The sequence below is a fragment of the Squalius cephalus genome (genome assembly GCF_949319135.1).
Source record: "Squalius cephalus genome assembly, chromosome: 4".
Classification (NCBI taxonomy): domain Eukaryota; kingdom Metazoa; phylum Chordata; class Actinopteri; order Cypriniformes; family Leuciscidae; genus Squalius; species Squalius cephalus.
Genome location: NC_137125.1, coordinates 8,964,140 through 8,990,039, shown reverse-complemented (window position 1 = coordinate 8,990,039; position 25,900 = coordinate 8,964,140). Strand labels below are relative to the sequence as shown.

At 40.4% G+C, this 25,900-nt stretch overlaps 2 protein-coding genes across 2 annotated transcripts in view; one reads left to right on the top strand and one right to left on the bottom strand.

The window, feature by feature from the left end:
- Positions 1 to 25,900, bottom strand: part of LOC307157236 (NACHT, LRR and PYD domains-containing protein 3-like) — a 106,106-nt gene that overhangs the window by 24,424 nt on the left and 55,782 nt on the right. The window lies entirely within an intron of this gene.
- Positions 5,173 to 24,499, top strand: LOC307157247 (uncharacterized protein). Its single transcript, XM_079869110.1, has 16 exons — positions 5,173 to 5,611; positions 6,440 to 6,548; positions 6,700 to 6,856; positions 7,176 to 7,368; positions 7,819 to 7,926; positions 9,780 to 9,887; positions 10,423 to 10,530; positions 11,067 to 11,174; positions 11,711 to 11,818; positions 12,355 to 12,462; positions 12,999 to 13,106; positions 13,643 to 13,750; positions 14,163 to 14,787; positions 18,650 to 18,717; positions 19,352 to 19,480; positions 24,285 to 24,499. Exons 2-15 carry the CDS (start codon positions 6,446 to 6,448, stop codon positions 19,463 to 19,465), a joined length of 2,124 nt encoding a protein of 707 aa, XP_079725236.1. The 5' UTR covers positions 5,173 to 5,611; positions 6,440 to 6,445; the 3' UTR covers positions 19,466 to 19,480; positions 24,285 to 24,499.

The following is a 25,900-nucleotide window of genomic DNA, read 5'->3' as shown; positions in this document are numbered from 1 at the left end:
TCAAGTTCAAGGATAATTGTGCGTGCATTTCTTAATCAATATGATACTAAAATCATAATAAAGTATAGGCCTACTACAAAAAAATCAGATAAGTCCAGACTGTGAACGCAAAGAAACTTGCACTGCCTTAGCCTAGCACTACTGCGACTATTATTATTATTAATAATACTAATATTAATTTAACTATTATTGTTGTTGTTGCACTGCATTCGTTGAATTCTGAATTTTGCACACATAATTGAAAGCAATTTGTTTCTGGATAGTAGCCTAAAACATATCTGCAACATTAATCAAGTTCACGGATAATTGTGCGTGCATTTATTAATCAAGATATGTTACTAAAATCATAATAAAGTAGGCTATAGGCTACTACAAAAATCAGATAAGTCCAGAATATGAACGCAAAGCGTTTAATTTGACGTTAAGCATTTTCCTCCCATAGAAACTCATTATAAGAACGCTAATGCATATTAGAATGTCCCCTTATTATGTCGAAATAACGAGATATTTATGTCGAAATAACGAGATATTATGTCGAAATAACGAGATATTATGTCGAAATAACGACTTATTATGTCGTAATAACGAGATATTATGTCGAAATAACGAGATATTATGTCGAAATAACGACTTATTATGTCGTAATAATGAGATATTATGTCGAAATAACGACTTATGTCGAAATAACGACTTATTATGTCGTAATAACGAGATATTTATGTCGAAATAACGACTTATTATGTCGAAATAACGACTTATTATGTCGAAATAACGACTTATTATGTCGAAATAACGACTTATTAAGTCGAAATAACGAGATATTATGTCGAAATAACGAGATATTATGTCGAAATAACGACTTATTAAGTCGAAATAACGAGATAAGTTTTCTTAATTTTTTTTCTCACCTTGCGGTTCAGGGCTTCCGTATTGTTACAGTTCTGTGTTCCTGAGTTCTTTTTTTGTATTAAGTTTCTGTGATCTGTTTTCCCCTGTCTTCTGTGATTTTGGTCTAGTCCTGTTTTCCCCGGTCTGTTTAATTAGTTCATCTGTGTCAGCTGTTTCTTGTTAATTATCTGGTTAGTCCCCATGTATTTAAGCCCTGTATTTTCCTTCAGTGTTTGTCGGTTCTACGTTTATATTACGTTTATGTAACATTGGTGTTCTGTGTGTACTACCCGTTGTTCCTGTGTTTCGAGATCTTTGTGAATAAATTCCTGGATTGAAGTGCTCTGTCATCCTCGCCTCCTTCTACACACACCTACCGTAACAGAAGAACCGACCTAAAAAATATTCGATGAACATGGACCTAGCAGCGGGATGGAAGATTTTGCGGCCACGCCTAATTCTGGTACCCAGGGTGGCCGCCATAACATCGCCGGTGAGTTACCAGCCAAGTAGGCGGCCACACCTAGTTCTTATTCCCAGGGTGGCCGCCTTCCCACCACCTGAGATTCTCCATGCCTGCCCGCCAGAGCCAGAGCCCGTCGCCTGCCCGCCAGAGCCAGAGCCCGTCGCCTGCCCGCCAGAGCCAGAGCCCGTCGCCTGCCCGCCAGAGCCAGAGCCCGTCGCCTGCCCGCCAGAGCCCGTCGCCTGCCCGCCAGAGCCCGTCGCCTGCCCGCCAGAGCCCGTCGCCTGCCCGTCAGAGCCAGAGCCCGTCGCCTGCCCGCCAGAGCCCGTTGCCTGCCTGCTAGAGCCAGAGCCTGTTGCCTGCCCGCTAGTGTCTGTGAACGTCGAGACAGAGCCTTCATCTCCGCTGGTCCCGTCCAGCATAGTGCTTCCATCTCCGCTGGTCCCGTCCAGCATAGTGACTTCTTCTCCGCTGGTCCCGTCCAGCATAGTGACTTCTTCTCCGCTGGTCCCGTCCAGCACAGTGCCTTCATCTCCGCTGGTCCCGTCCAGCATAGGGCATTCTTCTCCGCTGGTCCCGTCCAGCACAGTGTCTTCATCTCCGCTGGTCCCGTCCAGCACAAAGCCTTCTCCATTGGTCCCGTCCAGTACAGATCCTTCACCGCTGGTCCCGTCCAGCATAGAGACTTCTTCACCGCTGGTCCCGTCCAGCACAAAGCCTTCTCCGCTGGTCCCGTCCAGCACAGATCCTTCACCGCTGGTCCCGTCCAGCATAGAGACTTTTTCACCGCTGGTCCCGTTCAGCACAGAGCTTTCACCACTGGTCCCGTCCAGCACAGTGCCCAGCTCAGAGCCCTCATCGCTGCCCAGCACCGAGCCCTCATCGCTGCCCAGCGCCGAGCCCTCATCACTGCCCAGCGCAGAGCCTTCATCGCTGCCCTGCACCGAGCCCTCTCTGACACCCGGGACTTTGCCCAAGTATTTTTTTGGGGGGGGCCATATACCTCTGTCCTGGCCATCCGAAAAATATTCCCCGCCATGGCCGCCCGAAGGGGTTTCCCCGCCATGGCCGCCCGAAGGGGTTTCCCCGCCGTGTCCACGCCCACTGCCTGCTCCGCCGTGGCCACGCCCTCAGCCTGCTCTGCCGTGGCCACGCCCACAGCCTGCTCCGCCGTGTCCACACCCACAGCCTGCTCCGCCGTGTCCACGCCCACAGCCTGCTCCGCCGTGTCCACGCCCACAGCCTGCTCCGCCGTGTCCACGCCCACAGCCTGCTCCGCCGTGTCCACGCCCACAGCCTGCTCCGCCGTGTCCACACCCACAGCCTGCTCCGCCCTGGAGGCTTCCTACTGTGTCTCCCTTGCCTGGTCTCCCCTGTCAGCCTCCAGGGCGCCCACCCTCCCACCCCTTTGGATGTTTATTAGGCGCGAGGACGCGCCTACCGGGAGGGGGGAGTAATGTTACAATTCTGTGTTCCTGAGTTCTTTTTTTGTATTAAGTTTCTGTGATCTGTTTTCCCCTGTCTTCTGTGATTTTGGTCTAGTCCTGTTTTCCCCGGTCTGTTTAATTAGTTCATTTGTGTCAGCTGTTTCTTGTTAATTATCTGGTTAGTCCCCATGTATTTAAGCCCTGTGTTTTCCTTCAGTGTTTGTTGGTTCTACGTTTATATTACGTTTATGTAACATTGGTGTTCTGTGTGTACTACCCGTTGTTCCTGTGTTTCGAGATCTTTGTGAATAAATTCCTGGATTGAAGTGCTCTGTCATCCTCGCCTCCTTCTACACACACCTACCGTAACAACACCCTGTGCAACTTAATCATTGCTTTAATAATTTGAAGCACAAGATTTACCCTGACGTAATTTCGTTAAGAGTTTCTTCAAACGAAATCTCTTCTTCTTACTTAGTTCATCATGGCTTACCGTTCTCTGTAGCATAATAACCGAAGCAATAAACTTATCCACATCTGGGAAAAAATCATTTACTTCAACTATCTTACCAAAAGTTACATCCAAGAAATCATTTATTTCCTGCAATGTATACAATTCTCCCATAACTTGGGAACCAAATTCAGAGATTTCCGAACAAGCATCGTCATCCACCATCTCATTGTCATCATTTCTCATTTCAAAGCCCTGTGATATTTCAGGTTGTGGCTCAATTTCACTTCCACCAGCCTCACTAATCACCATTTCTACACCTACTCCACTTACTTCTGCTGTCACTGTAACTTCATCAGCCCTCATCATTCTCTAAGTATCCCTACTTTGGTTCACATCATCAGTAGGCTCCTCACTAGGCCTCGTACTATCACCCACAGCAACGCCACCATCATGTACTTCACTCAGAGCCTGAGGTTGTATTCCTCGATCTATTTCACGATTCCCATCATCAACATTCTGCTGCGTATTCTCAACATTCTGAGCCTTATGTGGACATGCAACCCTCTTATGCCCAATGTCTCCACATTCAAAGCATTTATTATTCCCGGTACTCGCATACACCAGATACGACTTTCCTTCATGCCCCAGTCTAAAAGAAACATTCAAATCTGGTTCATTCATAAACATAAAAACTTGTCTTCTGAATGATAACACGTGCTTCAAGGCCTCATTTTTGCATCCTAGAGAAATCAGAGCAAACTTTCCATAACTCGCAAGAGCTCGTTCAATTTCACTATTCTTAATGAATGGTGGCACATTTGATATCGTCACCCTAGTAGTAGGTGTAACCAGCGGTGAAACAGTAATATAAGTACCACTTACTACAACGCCGTTGCTTATCAGACGATTAACCAAATTTTATTCTTTCACGAAAATCACCACCGCCTTATTCATTCGAGAAGCCGAGCAAATATTGTCGTAACCGATCTGCTCCCCAGCCGCGACCAATACATCCTCCACATTTACGCCAGGTTCCGCCATGCACCTTACGCCATGACGGAGCGAGAGAGACACTACACTCCCCTCGGGAAGGGATGCCATCTCAGCTCCGTCACACTTTCCAAACAACTCACTAAAACTTTTTTTTTTCTATCCAATATAATTAGTATCCTTACTTATCCGTCATAGCTTCCAAGTGAAAGAAATAAATGAAAAAAGGAAATAGGAAAAAACCGCCCTCTCACCGTTCACCCTCACTCACACACACACCCAAACACTCCCCGCATGCAGAGAGAGAGAGAGAGAGAGAGAGAGAGAGACAGACAGACAGAGTGAGTGAGTGAGTGAGTGAGTGAGTGAGTGTGTGTGTGTGTGTGTGTGTGTGTGTGTGTGTGAGAGAGAGAGAGAGAGCATGTGTTTAACACACACAATCACACAGTAATCCTGTTCACTGTTTAAAGAGAGAGAGTGAGAGAGAGAGAGAGTGTGTGTGTGTGTGTGAGAGAGAGAGAGACAGACAGACAGACAGACAGTGTGTGTGTGTGTGTGTGTGTGTGTGTGTGTGTGAGAGAGAGAGAGAGAGAGAGACAGACAGAGTGTGTGAGTGTGAGCGAGAGAGAGAGCATGTATTTAACACACACAATCACACACTGTTTTTATATATATAGAGAGAGAGAGAGAGAGAGAGAGAGAGAGTGTGTGTGTGTGTGTGTGTGAGAGAGAGAGAGAGAGAGAGAGAGAGAGAGAGAGAGAGAGAGAGAGAGAGATTGAATGTGTGACTGTGTGTGTGTGTGTGTGTGTGTGTGTGTGTGTGAGAGAGAGAGAGAGAGAGAGAGAGAGACAGAGACAGAGACAGACAGAGTGTGTGTGTGTGTGTGTGTGTGTGTGAGAGAGAGAGAGAGAGAGATTGAACGTGTGACTGTGTGTGTGTGTGAGTTGGTATTTATCACGTTGTGGGGACAAGAATCTGTTTACACAGTCACGTAATGGGGACCTCTTGCGTTGTGGGGACCAAAAATCAGGTCCCCATAAGGATGACCCATTGAATTGAATAGAGGAACTATTCTGAAGGTGCTGGGCGGAGTTTCAGCATTGGCCCATAACACACGATTATGAGGTAGTGTGAGTGTGTGAAGTGTGTGCTCAGCTGCGCCCCCAAACATTTTTGGCTGGTAATGCACTCACTTCTCCACACACACATTTTCCAATTATGGTTGAGTACCGCCCACTTCCGGGTCCTCATAAGGAAGGAATTCAACAACAACTTGAAAATATAAGTATTAAATTGATACTGTACACGGAAGACAAAGAAGAAGATTATTTACTGGAGATGCCAACTAAGGATCTAAACTTCTGCAGAGGATAAAAGTGAAGCTCAAGGTACGTTAAGCACATATGTATGAAACTAGTTAGGTTAATTAGATTAGGCAGCGGGCTAACGTTAGCTGCTAGCTAGTTAGTGCTAATTGTTGAGGCTAAGTGTGGCCTGACATATTTTTGTGTTTTTCCAATAAGCGATCACAAAATCATACAATGTAATGTTAAGTACTTCATTTCAACTGAAAAGTGTCGTCAGGTGTTTAGTCTGATTGATTGCTAATGAAGGAATTGGGTTATTAAGTCTGTTTCTGTCTAGTTCGCGTGCTGGACAGTAGATTATTTTCTACTTTAAATTAAAGGTAATGTTATGTTTTATTACTTGTCAGGACAGGGTGAGGGGGAGGAATATCACACTTGTGTTTGACTTTTAGTATTGATATCGTTAACAGAGCAATTAAGTAACGTTAGGCAAAAATAAAAACACTGAAATGGTAAGTAGCTTTAAATGAATAAACTTTGTTTTAATTATGACAGTAACTTAAAATAAACTGGGGTTTGTATGGCGAGATCGTTCAAAAGAGTAGTTAGGTTAAGAGCCAAATAAGTAGTTAATTGTCAAGGCTACCTGGGATTATATAGATGTTGGTTTTGTGAGAGATTAGAGCCTAAGTGAAAATGTTGAGTTTATGCCCTCAAGGCTAGTAAGTTAGTCAATAAATGTGATATCCTTGAGTTCTGATTTCTTGTCTTACATTGATACATACGATATCATTGTAATGCAGTGTTACATTACAATAACATTCTTATCTACTTATTGAACATGCTAGTTTAATTCTGCATGTCTCCCCATTTTCACACTATTATTTATTACAATTTTTTTTCTCTCAGTTTGAAATGCCACCACGAATCAGCCCCCTTAAGGATGCCATGCATCATGTTGTTTCGAAGACTGACAAAACATTCAAATTAGATGTGAAGTATATCAATCCAGTGAAAGGTAAGGTGGTGTGATTTATCATTTAATATTTACCATCATATGCATGTCCTAACCATACTGCTGCCAACTATTGATGTCTTTTTGTGTATTTGGCATCCTTTATCTATAAGATTTTATTTTTGGTGAAAAAAAAAAAATCTGTATTTTGCAGGACGTGGTCTATTCACAAAGGGTGCCTTTTGCAAAGGTGATTTTGAGTACAGGGGAGATATGATAAATGATGCAGAGCTGCAGAGAAGAAGAACATGTTACCACGCATCCTGTGCTGCATTTATGTTTGATTTCATTTGGCGAGGGAAAACATGGTGGTAAGAAGTCAAGTTGCACCATATTCCTTATGCTAAACCAGGGTCTCTCAAACTCAGTCCTGCAGGGCCACTGTCCTGCACAGTTTAGCTCCAACCCTGATCAAACACACCTGAGCAAACTAATCAATGTCTTCAGGATCACTAGAAACTCACAGCTAGGTGTGTTTGATCAGTTTTGGAGCTAAACTGTGCAGGACAGTGGCCCTCCAGGACTGAGTTTGAGAAACCCTGTGCTAAACTATAGTAAAAAAAGACACTGATTTGGGGTGGTATATTGTAATACTTGTATTCATCCTTTTCTCATGCTTTCATATTTAAGTATTGATGCCTCAAGAGAAGATGGATCGTTTCGGCGGATCGTTATTGATGACCACAAATATCCAAATTGTAAGATGAAGAAAACTGACGTCAATGGAAAGCCTCACCTTTGTCTGTTTGCCCTGGATGACATTAAAGAAGGAGAAGAAATTGCCTATGATTATGGAGGAGAAGACTACCCTTGGAGAACACAAGTATGTTGCAAAGCACACTGTGTACAGAATATATCATTGTTGCAACATGTTAAGCAAGTTGTTGGTTGAATAGATTATAATTTGAATCTATTAGAAATCTATGAATCTAATTATGTCTATAAATGATAAGTTAAGTTACGTTTTAGGTCAGTGTTTCTACCCCACCCCTAAAATTTATACATTTAAAGAGTGAGGTGGTACAGTCTTAGGCCACTTTTCTTTCTGCAAGTTATGTGTGGCATGCAATGGCCTTATTGCAACTTATGGGTGAAATGTAATCACAAAAATAAACTAAAGATTAACTATGTAAAATGAAGACATGTTTTAATTGTAAATGTTTTTTTATTTTTTTATTTTTTTTATTCTGAAATCATGTGGTATCTGCTTCAGATTTATCTCTTGTGTTTCCATGTTCTAATATCTTGTCATTATGAATGTTGTCTCTTACAGATAACCAGCGTTGCCATTAAAACCAGTGCAGCGAGTGCTTCTGATCCTTCTCTCCAGTCAGAGACTCAGATGGATGATGAATCTGCTCAGATCAACTCTCCTCAACAGGTACGTTCACATTCATCTAGGGATGCAACGATACCATTTTTTCAGAACCGATCCGATCCGATACCAAAAATTCTGAGTATCGGCCGATACCGATCCGTACCGATACCAGCGCAGTTTTTTTTTAATCAAGTAGAATTTCTATTACTCTGTGTTAAACTGATAAGAACTGAAAAAAAAGAAAAACACCAACAAAAAATATATGATCATAATCTGACATAAATGCTATTATAAACTAGATTAGTGGATAATTCAGCAATAAAATTTAGTCTAGAAAAATCACGAGTGCACAATTAATTGTATAAAATCTGAAATTTTGTGAAAAAAATGTTTAGTGGAGAACAAATTAGAGACAATAAGTGTAACACTAAATCTGGTAAAACTTTACACATTGCTCTTTGTATTGTTGTAAAATACATTCATGAAAAACAAGATAAAAATAGCAATTATTTTATATCCTACTATAAAATTGAGACATTTTTTAAATGTATAGCACAGCTGTTTAATAAGGTAGCAACATAATAGATAGGACAGGACAAGAACGGCTATTAATAATCTTTCATTGCGTCCCTGTATTACGATATGAAAGGCTCCAATACAGTGCGGCCCACAGCGCTTATGCGCATCCCGAGCGCGGAATGATGCTCTTGAAGCAACATGAGTCACAGCGCGCAGCGCGTCGAGTCCGCATTGAAAAGTTTAAAGCACAAAGAAAATACATATGATGCATAGTGTATTATACAGTATCTATCTATGCAATAGTCTATTCAGCATTTTCTTTTAAATTTCAGTTACTGTGCGCGTGAAGAACAAATAGTACCTGACTTTACTCTACTGTTGTGATCTAACAGACACCCGGTGGAAAGTAACATGATTAAGGTACAGCAATAAAGTCCAGCAAGATAAAGTTGTTTTATGTGAAACCATAGACCTTTATCTACAGATCAAGTATAATAATAGTAACATTGAATCATCTTGGAGAGAGTTTCATCGTGTGTTCTGTCATAACCGTACGCGACGCGCTGTTTGAGTGCTGAATGAAGAATGATTGACAGCCGCAGCTGAGGGAAACGTTTACGTGATCTTGAATTTAACACTTAAATATTAATTTATATCTCACATTATACTGTATAATGGCTTCAGAACACTTAAAATATTGTGCACGAAAACTTATGGTGCTTTATAATGTTTGTGGGGCTTAACAATAACACTGAATAGTATACGCACAATATCGGATTTGGATCGGCCTTGTCTGACCGATACCCGATCCGCCAAAAATGGCAGTATCGGAGCCGATTCCGATACTGAGTATCGGATCGGTGCATCCCTACATTCATCACTAAAGATTTAGGTCTACTATCTCTCTTTGTCATGGTTTAGTGATTTTTAAGCATATTTTGATGCGTATCTGGTGTAAATTAGTAAATTAAACCGTGTAACGACATGTGTCCAGTAGGTTAGTGCTAGTGGAGTATTTAGGGCCAGTTTTATCCTTCACAGGGATTTTTTTCTGGATTAATTGTTGCTTTAAAATGGACAGTCACGACGTCCCCACAACACACTTTCAGTCAGTGTTTGAGTTAAAACTTGTGTGTTGAATTTGATGAAACTAGTCCCCATAAGGAACTATAACGTGGTGTGTGAAAGGTCCCCATGAAGGTGTGTGAAAGGTCCCCATGAAGCCGGGTTTTATCCAGATGTGTGTGAGCGCAGACAGGGGTTGACTGGACAGGAATAAATGTTTTAGATGAAGTTGATTTGTCTATTTCTCTGAAATCCTGTGGTATCTGCTTCAGATTTCTCTCTTGTGTTTCCATGTTCTAATATCTTGTCATTATGAATGTTGTCTCTTACAGATAACCAGCGTTGCCATTAAAACCAGTGCAGCGAGTGCTTCTGATCCTTCTCTCCAGTCAGAGACTCAGATGGATGATGAATCTGCTCAGATCAACTCTCCTCAACAGGTACGTTCACATTCATCACTAAAGATTTAGGTCTACTGTCTCTCTTTGTCATGGTTTAGTGATTTTTAAGCATATTTTGATGCGTATCTGGTGTAAATTAGTAAATTAAACCGTGTAACGACATGTGTCCAGTAGGTTAGTGCTAGTGGAGTATTTAGGGCCAGTTTTATCCTTCACAGGGATTTTTTTCTGGATTAATTGTTGCTTTAAAATGGACAGTCACGACGTCCCCACAACACACTTTCAGTCAGTGTTTGAGTTAAAACTTGTGTGTTGAATTTGATGAAACTAGTCCCCATAAGGAACTATAACGTGGTGTGTGAAAGGTCCCCATGAAGGTGTGTGAAAGGTCCCCATGAAGCCGGGTTTTATCCAGATGTGTGTGAGCGCAGACAGGGGTTGACTGGACAGGAATAAATGTTTTAGATGAAGTTGATTTGTCTATTTCTCTGAAATCCTGTGGTATCTGCTTCAGATTTCTCTCTTGTGTTTCCATGTTCTAATATCTTGTCATTATGAATGTTGTCTCTTACAGATAACCAGCGTTGCCATTAAAACCAGTGCAGCGAGTGCTTCTGATCCTTCTCTCCAGTCAGAGACTCAGATGGATGATGAATCTGCTCAGATCAACTCTCCTCAACAGGTACGTTCACATTCATCACTAAAGATTTAGGTCTACTGTCTCTCTTTGTCATGGTTTAGTGATTTTTAGGCATATTTTGATGCGTATCTGGTGTAAATTAGTACATTAAACCGTGTAACGACATGTGTCCTGTAGTTTAGTGCTAGTGGAGTATTTAGGGCCAGTTTTATCCTTCACAGGGAATTATTTTCTAGGTTAATTGTTGCTTTAAAATGGACACTCACGACGTCCCCACAACACACTTTCAGTCAGTGTTTGAGTTCAAACTCATGTGTTGAATTTGATGAAACTAGTCCCCATAAGGAACTATAACATTGTGTGTGAAAGGTCCCCATGAAGGTGTGTGAAAGGTCCCCATGAAGCCGGGTTTTATCCAGATGTGTGTGAGCGCAGACAGGGGTTGACTGGACAGGAATAAATGTTTTAGATGAAGTTGATTTGTCTATTTCTCTGAAATCATGTGGTATCTGCTTCAGATTTCTCTCTTGTGTTTCCATGTTCTAATATCTTGTCATTATGAATGTTGTCTCTTACAGATAACCAGCGTTGCCATTAAAACCAGCGCAGCGAGTGCTTCTGATCCTTCTCTCCAGTCAGAGACTCAGATGGATGATGAATCTGCTCAGATCAACTCTCCTCAACAGGTACGTTCACATTCATCACTAAAGATTTAGGTCTACTGTCTCTCTTTGTCATGGTTTAGTGATTTTTAGGCATATTTTGATGCGTATCTGGTGTAAATTAGTACATTAAACCGTGTAACGACATGTGTCCTGTAGTTTAGTGCTAGTGGAGTATTTAGGGCCAGTTTTATCCTTCACAGGGAATTATTTTCTAGGTTAATTGTTGCTTTAAAATGGACACTCACGACGTCCCCACAACACACTTTCAGTCAGTGTTTGAGTTCAAACTCATGTGTTGAATTTGATGAAACTAGTCCCCATAAGGAACTATGACATTGTGTGTGAAAGGTCCCCATGAAGGTGTGTGAAAGGTCCCCATGAAGCCGGGTTTTATCCAGATGTGTGTGAGCGCAGACAGGGGTTGACTGGACAGGAATAAATGTTTTAGATGAAGTTGATTTGTCTCTTTCTATAAAATCATGTGGTATCTGCTTCAAATTTTTCTCTTGTGTTTCCATGTTCTAATATCTTGTCATTATGAATGTTGTCTCTTACAGATAACCAGCGTTGCCATTAAAACCAGCGCAGCGAGTGCTTCTGATCCTTCTCTCCAGTCAGAGACTCAGATGGATGATGAATCTGCTCAGATCAACTCTCCTCAACAGGTACGTTCACATTCATCACTAAAGATTTAGGTCTACTGTCTCTCTTTGTCATGGTTTAGTGATTTTTAGGCATATTTTGATGCGTATCTGGTGTAAATTAGTACATTAAACCGTGTAACGACATGTGTCCTGTAGTTTAGTGCTAGTGGAGTATTTAGGGCCAGTTTTATCCTTCACAGGGATTTATTTTCTAGGTTAATTGTTGCTTTAAAATGGACACTCACGACGTCCCCACAACACACTTTCAGTCAGTGTTTGAGTTCAAACTCATGTGTTGAATTTGATGAAAATAGTCCCCATAAGGAACTATAACATTGTGTGTGAAAGGTCCCCATGAAGGTGTGTGAAAGGTCCCCATGAAGCCGGGTTTTATCCAGATGTGTGTGAGCGCAGACAGGGGTTGACTGGACAGGAATAAATGTTTTAGATGAAGTTGATTTGTCTATTTCTCTGAAATCATGTGGTATCTGCTTCAGATTTCTCTCTTGTGTTTCCATGTTCTAATATCTTGTCATTATGAATGTTGTCTCTTACAGATAACCAGCGTTGCCATTAAAACCAGTGCAGCGAGTGCTTCTGATCCTTCTCTCCAGTCAGAGACTCAGATGGATGATGAATCTGCTCAGATCAACTCTCCTCAACAGGTACGTTCACATTCATCACTAAAGATTTAGGTCTACTGTCTCTCTTTGTCATGGTTTAGTGATTTTTAGGCATATTTTGATGCGTATCTGGTGTAAATTAGTACATTAAACCGTGTAACGACATGTGTCCTGTAGTTTAGTGCTAGTGGAGTATTTAGGGCCAGTTTTATCCTTCACAGGGATTTATTTTCTAGGTTAATTGTTGCTTTAAAATGGACACTCACGACGTCCCCACAACACACTTTCAGTCAGTGTTTGAGTTCAAACTCATGTGTTGAATTTGATGAAAATAGTCCCCATAAGGAACTATAACATTGTGTGTGAAAGGTCCCCATGAAGGTGTGTGAAAGGTCCCCATGAAGCCGGGTTTTATCCAGATGTGTGTGAGCGCAGACAGGGGTTGACTGGACAGGAATAAATGTTTTAGATGAAGTTGATTTGTCTATTTCTCTGAAATCATGTGGTATCTGCTTCAGATTTCTCTCTTGTGTTTCCATGTTCTAATATCTTGTCATTATGAATGTTGTCTCTTACAGATAACCAGCGTTGCCATTAAAACCAGCGCAGCGAGTGCTTCTGATCCTTCTCTCCAGTCAGAGACTCAGATGGATGATGAATCTGCTCAGATCAACTCTCCTCAACAGGTACGTTCACATTCATCACTAAAGATTTAGGTCTACTGTCTCTCTTTGTCATGGTTTAGTGATTTTTAGGCATATTTTGATGCGTATCTGGTGTAAATTAGTACATTAAACCGTGTAACGACATGTGTCCTGTAGTTTAGTGCTAGTGGAGTATTTAGGGCCAGTTTTATCCTTCACAGGGAATTATTTTCTAGGTTAATTGTTGCTTTAAAATGGACACTCACGACGTCCCCACAACACACTTTCAGTCAGTGTTTGAGTTCAAACTCATGTGTTGAATTTGATGAAACTAGTCCCCATAAGGAACTATAACGTTGTGTGTGAAAGGTCCCCATGAAGGTGTGTGACAGGTCCCCATGAAGCCGGGTTTTATCCAGATGTGTGTGAGCGCAGACAGGGGTTGACTGGACAGGAATAAATGTTTTAGATGAAGTTGATTTGTCTCTTTCTATAAAATCATGTGGTATCTGCTTCAGATTTCTCTCTTGTGTTTCCATGTTCTAATATCTTGTCATTATGAATGTTGTCTCTTACAGATAACCAGCGTTGCCATTAAAACCAGCGCAGCGAGTGCTTCTGATCCTTCTCTCCAGTCAGAGACTCAGATGGATGATGAATCTGCTCAGATCAACTCTCCTCAACAGGTACGTTCACATTCATCACTAAAGATTTAGGTCTACTGTCTCTCTTTGTCATGGTTTAGTGATTTTTAGGCATATTTTGATGCGTATCTGGTGTAAATTAGTACATTAAACCGTGTAACGACATGTGTCCTGTAGTTTAGTGCTAGTGGAGTATTTAGGGCCAGTTTTATCCTTCACAGGGATTTATTTTCTAGGTTAATTGTTGCTTTAAAATGGACACTCACGACGTCCCCACAACACACTTTCAGTCAGTGTTTGAGTTCAAACTTGTGTGTTGAATATGATGAAACTAGTCCCCATAAGGAAATATAACGTTGTGTGTGAAAGGTCCTCATGAAGCTGGTTTTAATCAAGATGTGTGTGTGAGCAAGGTTTGCTGGACAGGAATAATTGTTTTTTTTTTCTGGCAAAGGTGTGTCTAGCCCAGATGATTCTCTTTAACCGGCGCAGGGAAGGAGTGGTTTCGAGCATGCCTTTGTCTGCATTTCTATCAAGAGACACTTCTGATCCACATGAGGATGTGGACTGGGCACTCTCTGAAGTGGAAAACAATCTCTGCAGACACTTCACAAGGGTTATCGCAAGGGGGAAGCGTGGTCGACCAGTTCCAATTCTTCTGACTTCAAAAATGCTATGTGCCTTAGAACTCCTTGTTAAGCAGAGAGAGGCTTGTGGGGTTCTGAAAGACAATTCCTATATGTTTGCAAGACCAGAAGCCATGACATATTTTCGAGGGTCAGACTGCCTCCGTGGCTTTGCAAAGGTGTGTGACGCAAAGTGTCCCAAGTCACTGACATCTACAAGACTGCGAAAGCATGCCGCAACCCTTTCAACAGTGCTGAATATGACTGACACCGAGATGGACCAGCTGGCAAACTTTCTTGGACACGACATAAGAATCCATCATGAGTTCTATCGACTCCCTGAGAAGACCCTGCAACTTGCCAAGATCAGCAAAGTTCTAATGGCTCTTGAGCAAGGAAGATTAGCTGAGTTCCATGGCAAGAACTTGGATGAAATTGGGATAGATCCTGATGGTGTGGTATTTTATTTGACTTTTGTTTGATTTTCTGTTTACCATCTATTAGGGGTGTAACGATACACGTATTCGTATTGAACTGTTTGGTACGATGCTTTCGGTTCTGTGTTCGGTACGCATTTTCAAACCGAACGGTTCGTTGGACCATTTTTCCTGCCGACCAAAATTTCGTTATTTGAAATGTAGGCGGGTCGCGTGTGGCAAGCGCTCTCGTTATGTAAGAGACGCCGGCGCGACCACAACATTGTCCAACGTCAAATGGCAAACGTAATGCAAGCGGAACGAAACTGCTCGTTATTGTGTGGTTGACGGACCGTTTATCAGTTTGGACCAGTGCAGCGCGAGCTGATCATGATCATACGACACTGTTACTACACAGCGCTAATAAGAGATCCAGTAAAGAAATCATTTGAATTCGCCACAGAAGTAATAACATCGCTGAGAGATCTTGTGAGAAACATTCACATTTCTCCGTTATTAACGGTTCAAACAGCTCTGACGTGGAAACCAGGAGAAACATTGTGCCATAAATGAACTATCCGGTGTCCACAGATGGATTTACCATGGATTTACTGTAGTAACACTAACTGCAACCATGGAAGTTTGGCAGGAATAGTAGGCTATAATGCCTTCAAGTAACATTACGTTGGTTCTATTTTGACATTAAAATAAACTCGATATTACAACAGAAACGTTTAACTCTCTCTTTTCCAGCACTTTAGACACAGTTGCTCCGTTGCGCTTAAAGAAGATTAAAGAAAATAGTCCAACGCCGTGGTACAACGAGCACACTCAGGCCCTTAAGAGAGCAGCCAGAAAAATGGAGCGCAACTGGAAGAAAACAAAACTAGAGGTATTTCGCATTTCATGGAAGGAGAGCTCAATTACTTACAGAGAGGCTTTAAAAGCTGCTAGATCTGCTTATTTTTCAACCCTATTAGAAGAAAATAAACATAATCCTAGGTATTTATTTGAAACGGTGGCTAAACTAACGAAAAATAAAGCTTCAAGCACCGAAGTTTCCAAGCAACACAGCAGTAATGATTTTATGAACTTCTTCACTTATAAGATTGATAATATCAGGGACAAAATGATAACTATGCAACCGTCTACTACAGTATCGCATCAGGCAGTGCATTGTAGTCTCCCTGAGGAAAAATTGGATTAATTCGTTGATATAGGAGAGGAAGAATTTACTAAACTCATTAAATCATCTAAATCTACAACATGTATGTTAGACCCTATACCAACTAAGCTACTGAAAGAAATACTTCCAGAGGTCATAGATCCTCTTCTTAATATCATTAATTCGTCTTTGTCTCTAGGATACGTACCAAAAACCTTTAAGCTGGCTATGATTAAACCGCTTGTTAAAAAAACGCAACTTGATCCTACAGAATTAGTCAATTATAGGCCAATCTCGAATCTACCTTTTCTGTCAAAGATATTAGAAAAGGCAGTATCCTCACAACTGTGTTCCTTTCTTGAAAGAAATGATCTCTGCGAGGATTTCCAGTCAGGATTTAGACCGTACCATAGTACCGAGACAGCTCTCGTTAGAGTCACAAATGATTTGCTCTTATCATCCGATCGTGGTTGTATCTCTCTATTAGTGTTACTTGATCTTAGTGCTGCATTTGACACCATTGACCACAACGTTCTTTTAAATAGATTAGAACATTATGTTGGCATTAGTGGAAATGCACTAGCATGGTTTAAATCATACTTATCTGACCGTTATCAGTTTGTAGCAGTAAATGATGAGATGTCTCATCGATCACAAGTTCAGTATGGCGTACCACAAGGCTCAGTACTAGGACCGCTGCTGTTCACTCTGTACATGCTACCATTAGGAGAAATCATTAGGAAACATGGCATTAGCTTTCACTGTTATGCCGATGATACTCAGCTCTATATTTCTTCAAAACCTAACGAAACTTATCAATTCACAAAATGAACGGAATGCATAGCGGATATAAAAAAATTGGATGACTCGTAATTTCCTACTTCTAAATTCTGAAAAAACAGAGTTTCTAATTATTGGACAAAAAACTTCCTCACGTAATAACCTAGAATACTGTCTAACACTTGATGGCTGCTCTGTTAAGTCTTCGTCGTCGGTTAGGAACCTGGGTGTGCTCTTTGATACCAATCTTTCATTTGAAAGTCACGTGTCTAGTATCTGTAAAACTGCATTTTTCCATTTAAAAATATATCTAAATTACACCATATGCTCTCATTGACAAATGCGGAACAATTAGTTCATGCGTTCATGACCTCAAGGCTAGATTATTGTAATGCTCTACTGGGTGGTTGTCCTGCACGCTTAATAAACAAACTACAGCTGGTCCAAAACGCAGCAGCTCGAGTTCTTACTAGAACCAGGAAGTATGACCATATTAGCCCGGTTCTGTCAAAACTGCATTGGCTCCCTATTAAACATCGCATAAATTTTAAAATATTGCTGATCACTTACAAAGCACTAAATGGTTTAGCTCCGCAGTACTTGAGCGAGCTCTTAACGCATTATAGTCCGTCACGTCTATTGCGATCTCAAAATTCCGGCCAGTTACTAATACCTAGAATATCAAAATCGACTGCTGGCGGTAGATCCTTTTCCTATTTAGCACCAAAACTCTGGAACAGTCTTCCTACCATTGTCCGGGAAGCAGACACACTCTGTCAGTTCAAAGCTAGACTAAAGACACATCTCTTTGACCTAGCTTTCACATAATACATTATAGACTTCTATAATTTAATGTTAGGCTGCATATATTAGGTCAGCCGGAACCGGGAACACTTCCCAAAAATCCTGATGTACTCGTTACATCATGAGAAGAATGGCATCTACGCTAATTTTAGTGTCTGTGTTTATCCCGAGGTTTTCCTGCAGCCTGCCGGATCCAGGCCGTATCCAGATCTGACGAATGACTTTCGCCTGGACCGATGACAACGCAGTGCTGAAGTGCCAACTAGTCTCTCCCTATGGAGGATCCCACTACCACTCTACAGATAAGGCGTTGTCGGGAAAGGCGTTGTTCGTTTCGCGTTCCTACCCCAAAGCAACAAAATAAAATAAAATTATTTATCAAAATTTATAAGGAAAGACAAGTACTTTGTTTAGGCTTGGCTTATAGGGAATTCCTAACCTGCGTATATTCAAACGCACATAACTATAGAACCCATTCTAAATGCGCATGTGAACGCCATCAGCGTTTCTCACAGGTTCGCGTTTAAAGTCTGTGTAGAGGGAATGGTGTCGTCTTAGCGGCTACATTGCTTGATCGTTGCGACGGAAGCAAATCAATCAAAACTAACTTTAGATGGAAATAACTTAACTCTGCTGTAAAGCCGAAACAATCTCTGTTACCTTAAATTATAAGCTTATCTCTGTAAAGCTGCTTTGAGACAATCTACATTGTTAAAAGCGCTATATAAATGAAGATGACTTGACTTGACATTGTAAATACAATTGCTGCCCTCAAATGTTAATCTGAACTAAAATAAACCTTTGTTTATAACTACTACAATATTACATTTCACTTTTTCCAAGGAGCGTTTTGTTTTATATGCTCCTAAGAAGAGTCAATTATAGCTCCAGAATTGCTCAAAGTAAAAAAAAATCATACTTTATGATGTTAGTTTTAATAAAAAAAAGAATAAAAAAATTAAATCAAGGAAATTACTCTGGCATTTTTTTTCTTTTTGCTGTATCAAAAACGTACCGAACCGTGACAAGTGTATCGTATTGAACTGAAACGTAAATTTTGTGAACCGTTACACCCCTACCATCTATTCGTATACCAGGTGTTTACGATCCATTATATACCATTGTTAAGCTGTACTTTGAACTTCCACAGAAACGTTATTGACTGTGATGAGGAAGACGGGAGCATACAAGAGGGACACTGTTCATCTACTGTTGACGGTTTGTATTACTGTCAAAATACACTACTACATTTTGCAGTTATTCATAATTTTCAGTCACGTAACTTGTGAAGACCTGACAGACAAAAATATTGTTCTAACATCATAGCCAACATTAAAGAAGATGCTTCAGTATGCTGAACAAATGTTTTTTTTTTTGACGAAACGGCTCATTGTGTAATGAATCAAATGCCTCCAAGCTATTCTTCAACTAAATTACACTAAACATTCATTCTGGAGTGAATATTTTTTTGTGAGTTTACTACCATAAAAAATATATTTCATAGGAGAAACTTGTACATTTTTCATTTTTCATAAAACACTAGCTGATCTGCTCTCTTCTCGTGTTGGTTGTGTCATGGCACAAAACGAATCATGTCAGATGATTAAGACATGAAATAAAATGGTTATACTCAATTTACTTGCACTTATATTTGATTAAATGTCTGCTGGAAAGATGTAGTTCAATTATACTTGCAATAATGAACAATTGCACAGGTTTAGGGTTTATTGTACTTTAATGATTTTAAATAATTAGTGCATAAGTGTGACAAATAACAGTGTATTGTCAGCATTCTATAGTACATTTAAATTGTATCTTTCTGAAAATGTTGAACTTTGATTATTTTCCATAGAACCATCAGCAGAGGTGGCACTTCCTCCTACCAAGAGGAATGACATGCCGCCACCACCCAAGAGACCCAGACCACCATCAGATGAAGAGATGCCTACAGGAGCCAGTGCTGTGAGGCCTTCTTCCAAAGGTGAACTCTTTACACATTTCTTAGACTAAATTAGACCCTTTAGGAGCACTTTAACACCCAGATCTCAGACCGGGAGCCTCATTTATAAAACTGTGCGTAGGAACCTTACTAAAAGTGTACGTGCGCCCGAAAGCCAAAAATGGCGTACGCAAAAAAATATTCAGACTTATAAAACCGTGCGTACGCCAGAACCTGCGCAGAATTCACTTTATAAATCCCAGTCAGCGGAAGATTGTGCGTACATGCATCTCCACCCGAAATAACCATATGTGGAGCTTACGACGCCTAGTTTTACTATGCAGATCCTCATCTACATATCATTTGACTACATAACTGAGGGAAGGAGGTTGTTCCCCAAAATCTCGCAATACATGGCCCCAGTCATCCTCTCCTTAATACAGTGCAGTCGCTCTGTCCCATGTGCAGAAAAACACCCCCAAAGCATGATGCTACCACCCCCATGCTTCACAGTAGGGATGGTGTTCTTGGGATGGTACTCATCATTCTTCTTCCTCCAAACACGTTTAGTGGAATTATGACCAAAAAGTTCTATTTTGGTCTCATCTGATCACATGACTTTCTCCCATGACTCCTCTGGATCATCCAAATGGTCATTGGCAAACTTAAGACGGGCCTTGACATGTGCTGGTTTAAGCAGGGGAACCTTCCGTGCCATGCATGATTTCAAACCATGACGTCTTAGTGTATTACCAACAGTAACCTTGGAAACGGTGGTCCCAGCTCTTTTTAGGTCATTGACCAGCTCCTCCCGTGTAGTTCTGGGCTGATTTCTCACCTTTCTTAGGATCATTGAGACCCCACGAGGTGAGATCTTGCATGGAGCCCCAGTCCGAGGGAGATTGACAGTCATGTTGCTCAGGAACCCATCTGTAGTTGTTTAGAGGGTTACTTGGTTGATGCTAGAATCTACGAGGTGTTTTGTGGCACTAGTAGGAACTGTAGCTGTTCTAAAAATGAAAACACCGAATCAGTAATAACTAGCCTAACCCCTGGAGCAGTTTGAGTGGATGGATGCATAAAAATAACTTGCAGCCAAGACATTGATCCTAATATATTTTCCTTTTCTCCAATGATCATTTCAGGCCAAGTGACTGAATGTAAAAATCACTGTTTGATTGACAGTGTAATTCTATTTATAGGTAGAGTGCAAATTAATTTCTCTTGCAATATAGATGCTGACATAAATACTAGGGCTGCCCTCGACTAAAGTTTTTTTTTTTCTAGTCGACTAGTAGTCGTTCATTAAGCTATTAGTCAACTAATCGCATTTTTATATTAATAAGCCATAACTCATAATAATGAGCCTTTAATTGCCTATATAATACATAGCCTAATTAGCGATCAAGCGCACACTTAAAGTTCCGCAGCGCACCGGCAAAAATAATGATTAAGTGTGTCTTGTGTCAGAAGGAGACTGTCTAAACAAACATTGTAATAATTTATTGATATTCTCGGCTGCAGAGATTAAGTTGATGATACAGACTCGTCATCTCCGCAGTGACTCGCATTTCATACGGATTACATAATCTGAGTATTTATTTTCCACTTGAATTGATTCGTTTAAAAGCAGACATTTCAAGCTTTCTATAGATATATTTCTCACGTGTGTGTGTGTGTGAGGCAGGGTGGGAATTATGTAATTTTAGGGGCAAGGCCATTTGGCCTCCACCTTTTCTTTTTTTTTTAGGGGCACCAAGGCCATATGACAGGGCACAAAGGCCATTGAGTACAATTCGATGGTTTTCCCATTCAGATTGATACCATAACATCCTAATTTGGAATAAGACCTGGATTATGACTTTTTTAATAAAAAAAAACATTTTTTTAATGAGAGAGAGAGAGAGAGCGCCATTACATCCAGAAGGTATACACCCTCACACAACAATAGAAACAACATAAATGCCAATAAAAGCATTCAGAAACAACACAAATGCCAATAAAAGCATTCAAAATATTCATTCAGTCCTCTATATCATGTGAGTGTGAGAGAGAGAACCATTCCATCCAGAAGGTATACACCCTCACAATCATTATTGCTCAGCGCTCAACGCAGTTTGCTTCGCGCTCCACTCAAATCGCCCCCCGCTCGCTCCAAAAAAGGAAAAAAATCTACATGTATATCACTTGTAGCGGTCCCCAAGCTTTTTTGCGCCACAGATCGGTTTAATATCAGACAATATTTTCACGGACCGGCCTTAAAGGTGTGGCGGATAAATACAACAAAATAAAATGATACGAACGGCATAAAACCTGGGGTATTTTTTTTTGCCTATAATAATAAACGTGAATCCAATGTGTGGGCCTACTAGCAACTTTATTAGCAGCATCCTCTAACATCGCGCCTAAAAACAACTGAGAAAGTCTGAACACAAACAAAATGCCCCCAAAAGAAAAGAATCTCTATGTTTTCGGTGCTGATGCGATGTAAGGGTGGCGCTGCTGCCAATAAAGCACCTAAAAGCTGTCACAACGAACCGGCAAAATTAATGATTATGAATATGTAAAATATAGCAGGAGACATTTTAATTGTTTACTAATAAACCAGTTTTTTTTTTTTTTTATGTCTGTGTCGGCTGGAAAGATGCTGACTCGCGATCTTCGCAGTAGTGAACGCGCCAGAGAGAATTGCACATTTCATACGGATTACATAAGAGAGAAGTCTGTTTTCTTTCGTTTTGAATTGTTCTGTTTAAAAGTAGACATTTCAAGCTTTATATATATGTCTCAGGTCTGTGAGGCAAGTAGGCTATACTTGTCTGTAACATTGTGTTTTTTTTTTTTTGTGAAATAAATTTCAAAATAAATGCGACTTATAGTCCAGTGCGACTTAGGCTAGGCCTATACTGTATGTGTTTTTTCTTCTTCATGGCGCATTTTTTGACTGTTGCGATTTATACTCCGGAGCGACTTATTAATAGTAGGCTACATAATGGTTTTTGAACTCCATTATTGAGCTGAGTTTTGACTGAAAATAGTCTACTGTTGATGACTGTGCAAGACAGATGGATTCAGGGTCAGGCTTGACTAAGCATGCTTCAGACTCGTGGTGTGAGCGGAGCGAAACTGGAGCGGGAAATAGGGTGACGCTCTGTCCTTTTGAAATTGCCGCTCTGCGCTCTGTCCAAGATCCGCCCGCTCGCGCTCCCCGCTCGCTCCCGCTCCACTCCGCTCACATGCTCTGCTTTATACATGGAACTTGGACAGGGCCAGGGCACACAGGCCACTGTGGCCGTACGATGATTTTTTTTTCACGGGGCATGAAGGCCAAAGTGTAGGGCAACGGCGGCCGTGGCCGCGGTATAATTCCCACCCTGGTGTGAGGCGAGTATACGCTGAGTTTCGGCTCATTTCTGTGATGCTCAAGTTCACTGAGACAGCAGAAAGCACATCCTGATTGTTTTCATTTTACAAAGCACAACATTTTGTAGTTATTGTGAGTTTACAGAAATAAGAGTTGAACCTTTACAGTTTGCATTACTCTGTCCTTTTATTCATACAGATAAGAGTATTGAAAGTTAAATGATCGCGCCGGCGCCTGTATGTCCTGCGACTAACCGACTAATAAAAGACCTAATAAATAATAATAATAAAAGACCTAATAAATAATAATAATAATAATAGTCGCTTTGGTGCATTTCTCACATCACTATTTACATTTGCACAACAGTTAGTTCAACCTCCACAACATTTAGTCATTTGTGCACATCATAGTAGCAGTTTCTCATTCCTTCCAACAAACTGCAAATGCTTTTGGACATGCATCTATTGCTTTCATACAACTCTCTGCTGTTTTATAACATTATCATTTGCTTATGTCATGTCAGTCAAAATTAACTATACTTGTGAATGCTGAATAGTCATTCCATATAAAACTAATAGTCCTCATTTCATTGCTTGAGTCATTACATACAAAAATGTTGAACTAGTTATCAAAATCTGTCAAGCAAATTTTACACTTTTTTTTAAATTATTATTATTATTATTATTATTATTTTTCTGAAAATGCCTCCTAAATTGAATAATTTCTCTCAGGTGAATCTCAGCTTTCACTGATGAGGAACATCTGGATGTGCATGAATGATTACAGTACTATGTACTGTATGTTGTATGTTCAGTTCCAATATGTACTGCAATATTGTTTACAGTTGTGCATAGCTCTATGCATAGCTGTATTTATTTCATTTGCACAATGCTGTGAACAAATTAGAATTGCAAAGAGCATATGCAGTAAAAATGTGAAACATACATATTCAGTGTCTTGTACTCTGTTACCTCACTAAATACAGTAATGTGTAACTTTACTGTATTTTTCAAATGGCTGTTCAAATAGTATATAGTGCTATCTTGAGCATGTACAGGTAGTGTTACCAAGATCTGACTTTTTTGCAATGGAAAACATTTACAGAATAAACTGCCATAATGAAAACATAACCAAGCCATTTGACTATCTTGTTCATAAACAATGGTGTCAGGACTTTTCATCTTGATGACACTGACACTTTCATTGACATGAATACTTGCTTTTGAGGAATGAGCTATCCATTTTGAGCAAGTGATACGCTTTTGCAGGTTATCAACTAGGTTTTGCAGTTTGTACTAATTGTTCTGAGAACTGCTTTAACTGTTGTGCAAATGTAAATAGTGATGTGAGAAATGCACCAAAGCGACTGAGAAAAACTGTAATAACCAGACCTAATAAATACTGATAATAGGATTCAGAACTTCGGATTGGAATTCCAGCACACACTTTATCATTTCAATTGTTTTTTCTGTCCACTTTTAGGTAAAAGTACCCAGAAGACACCCTGGCAGCAGACAGAGGTGCAGGCGGTGGAAAGGCACATGAAGCGATTCATCACATTCATCACATCGTTCATTGTACAAGCAAAGAGCGACTGTGACAAATGTTTAAAAGCTGAACCAGAAGCACTGAAGAACCGGGATTTGAAGACCGTAAAGTTTTACATTTATTAGTAGTGAATAAATGTGTTGAAGCTCAATTAGTAGTAGATTTTGTTTTATTTTTTATAAGTATCAGGTGAATGAGTAGCAGCTGATGCTGGGAGGTTGGCCGAAAAAATTACAATTATAGAAAGAATAGTTTGAAGTGGAAAGGTTTAAATGTTTGACCTGTGGGTATGAAATGGGTTGGAAAATATCCAGACAATAATTCATTACTTGCATGCAGTCCTTTGTTGCAGTGAAAAAGTTCTCCATTCACATATAATCCACTTCAATCACACTAATATTCCAATCAATTGTAAGAACAATCAATCGATCCAAACAAATATTCTGCATGTTGAGGAGATGATTACAAGCACAACACTAGGGCCTGGTTTCACAGACAGGATTTAGATTAAACCAGGATTAGGCCTTTAGTTCAGTTAGGACATTTAAGTAGCTTTTATAAACGTGTCTTAGAAATAAGCATTACTGGTGTGCATCTTGAGACAAAACAATGGCACTTGGACACAAAGGACTTAATTTAAGATGTGCTTTCAGTTAAAACGGCTTAAACACACACTTTAGTCTGAGACTATCTTAAGGCTGGTCTGTGAAACTGGCCATAGGTGTTCTATGCAAGAGTGAAGCTTGGTTGTAGATTGAACCCATTTTTTTTAAGGGCAAATGGACAAATGCAATCTGAGGAATTACTTCGTATAAATGCCTATTATTTGTCATTAGTAATATATTTCTTGTTCTATCTAGGTCCCCACAAATCAAAAGGGGAAGTTGTGTGAATTATGCAAATTAAGTCCCCACAAATCAAATAGGAGGTTGTGTGAATTATGCAAATTAGGTCCCCACAAATCTAATGGGAGGTTGTGTGAATTATGCAAATATTATGCAAAGTTGGTCCCTATAAGACATGTCAACTCGATTTTTCAAAAGTCCCCATAACGCATGGTCAAATCATTACTTCATCAATTCAGATATCTGAAGGCGTGTATAAGTTATCAAAGCTATGGTAAGTATCCCTAATTTTTTTCATACCTCTAGAACCTTTAGAAAGGGTGGTCCCCACAAGTGATGATCATAAAGTTGGTCCCCATTCAGCATGGAAACCAGTATGTGTGTGTGTGTGTGTGTGTGTGTGTGTGTGTGTGTGTGAGAGACAGAGAGAGAGAGAGAGAGAGAGAGCATGTATTCAACACACAATCACACAGTAATCCTGTTCACTGTTTATATATATTTAAATATATATATAGAGAGAGAGAGAGTGTGTGTGTGTTTGTGTGTGTGTGTGTGAGAGAGAGAGAGAGAGAGAGAGAGAGAGCATGTGTTCAACACACACAATCACACAGTAATCCTGTTCACTGTTTATAGAGAGAGAGTGTGTGTGTGTGTGTGTGTGTGTGTGTGTGTGTGTGAGTGAGAGAGAGAGAGAGAGCATGTGTT

What these genes read in the sequence shown, in the direction of transcription:
- LOC307157247 (XM_079869110.1), top strand. Translation starts at nt 6,446, where the DNA reads ATGCCACCACGAATCAGCCCCCTTAAGGATGCCATGCATCATGTTGTT. An exon ending in ACTACCCTTGGAGAACACAA is followed by an intron (nt 7,369 to 7,818) that starts GTATGTTGCAAA and finishes TGTCTCTTACAG; the next exon opens with ATAACCAGCGTTGCCATTAA. An exon ending in AGATCAACTCTCCTCAACAG is followed by an intron (nt 10,531 to 11,066) that starts GTACGTTCACAT and finishes TGTCTCTTACAG; the next exon opens with ATAACCAGCGTTGCCATTAA.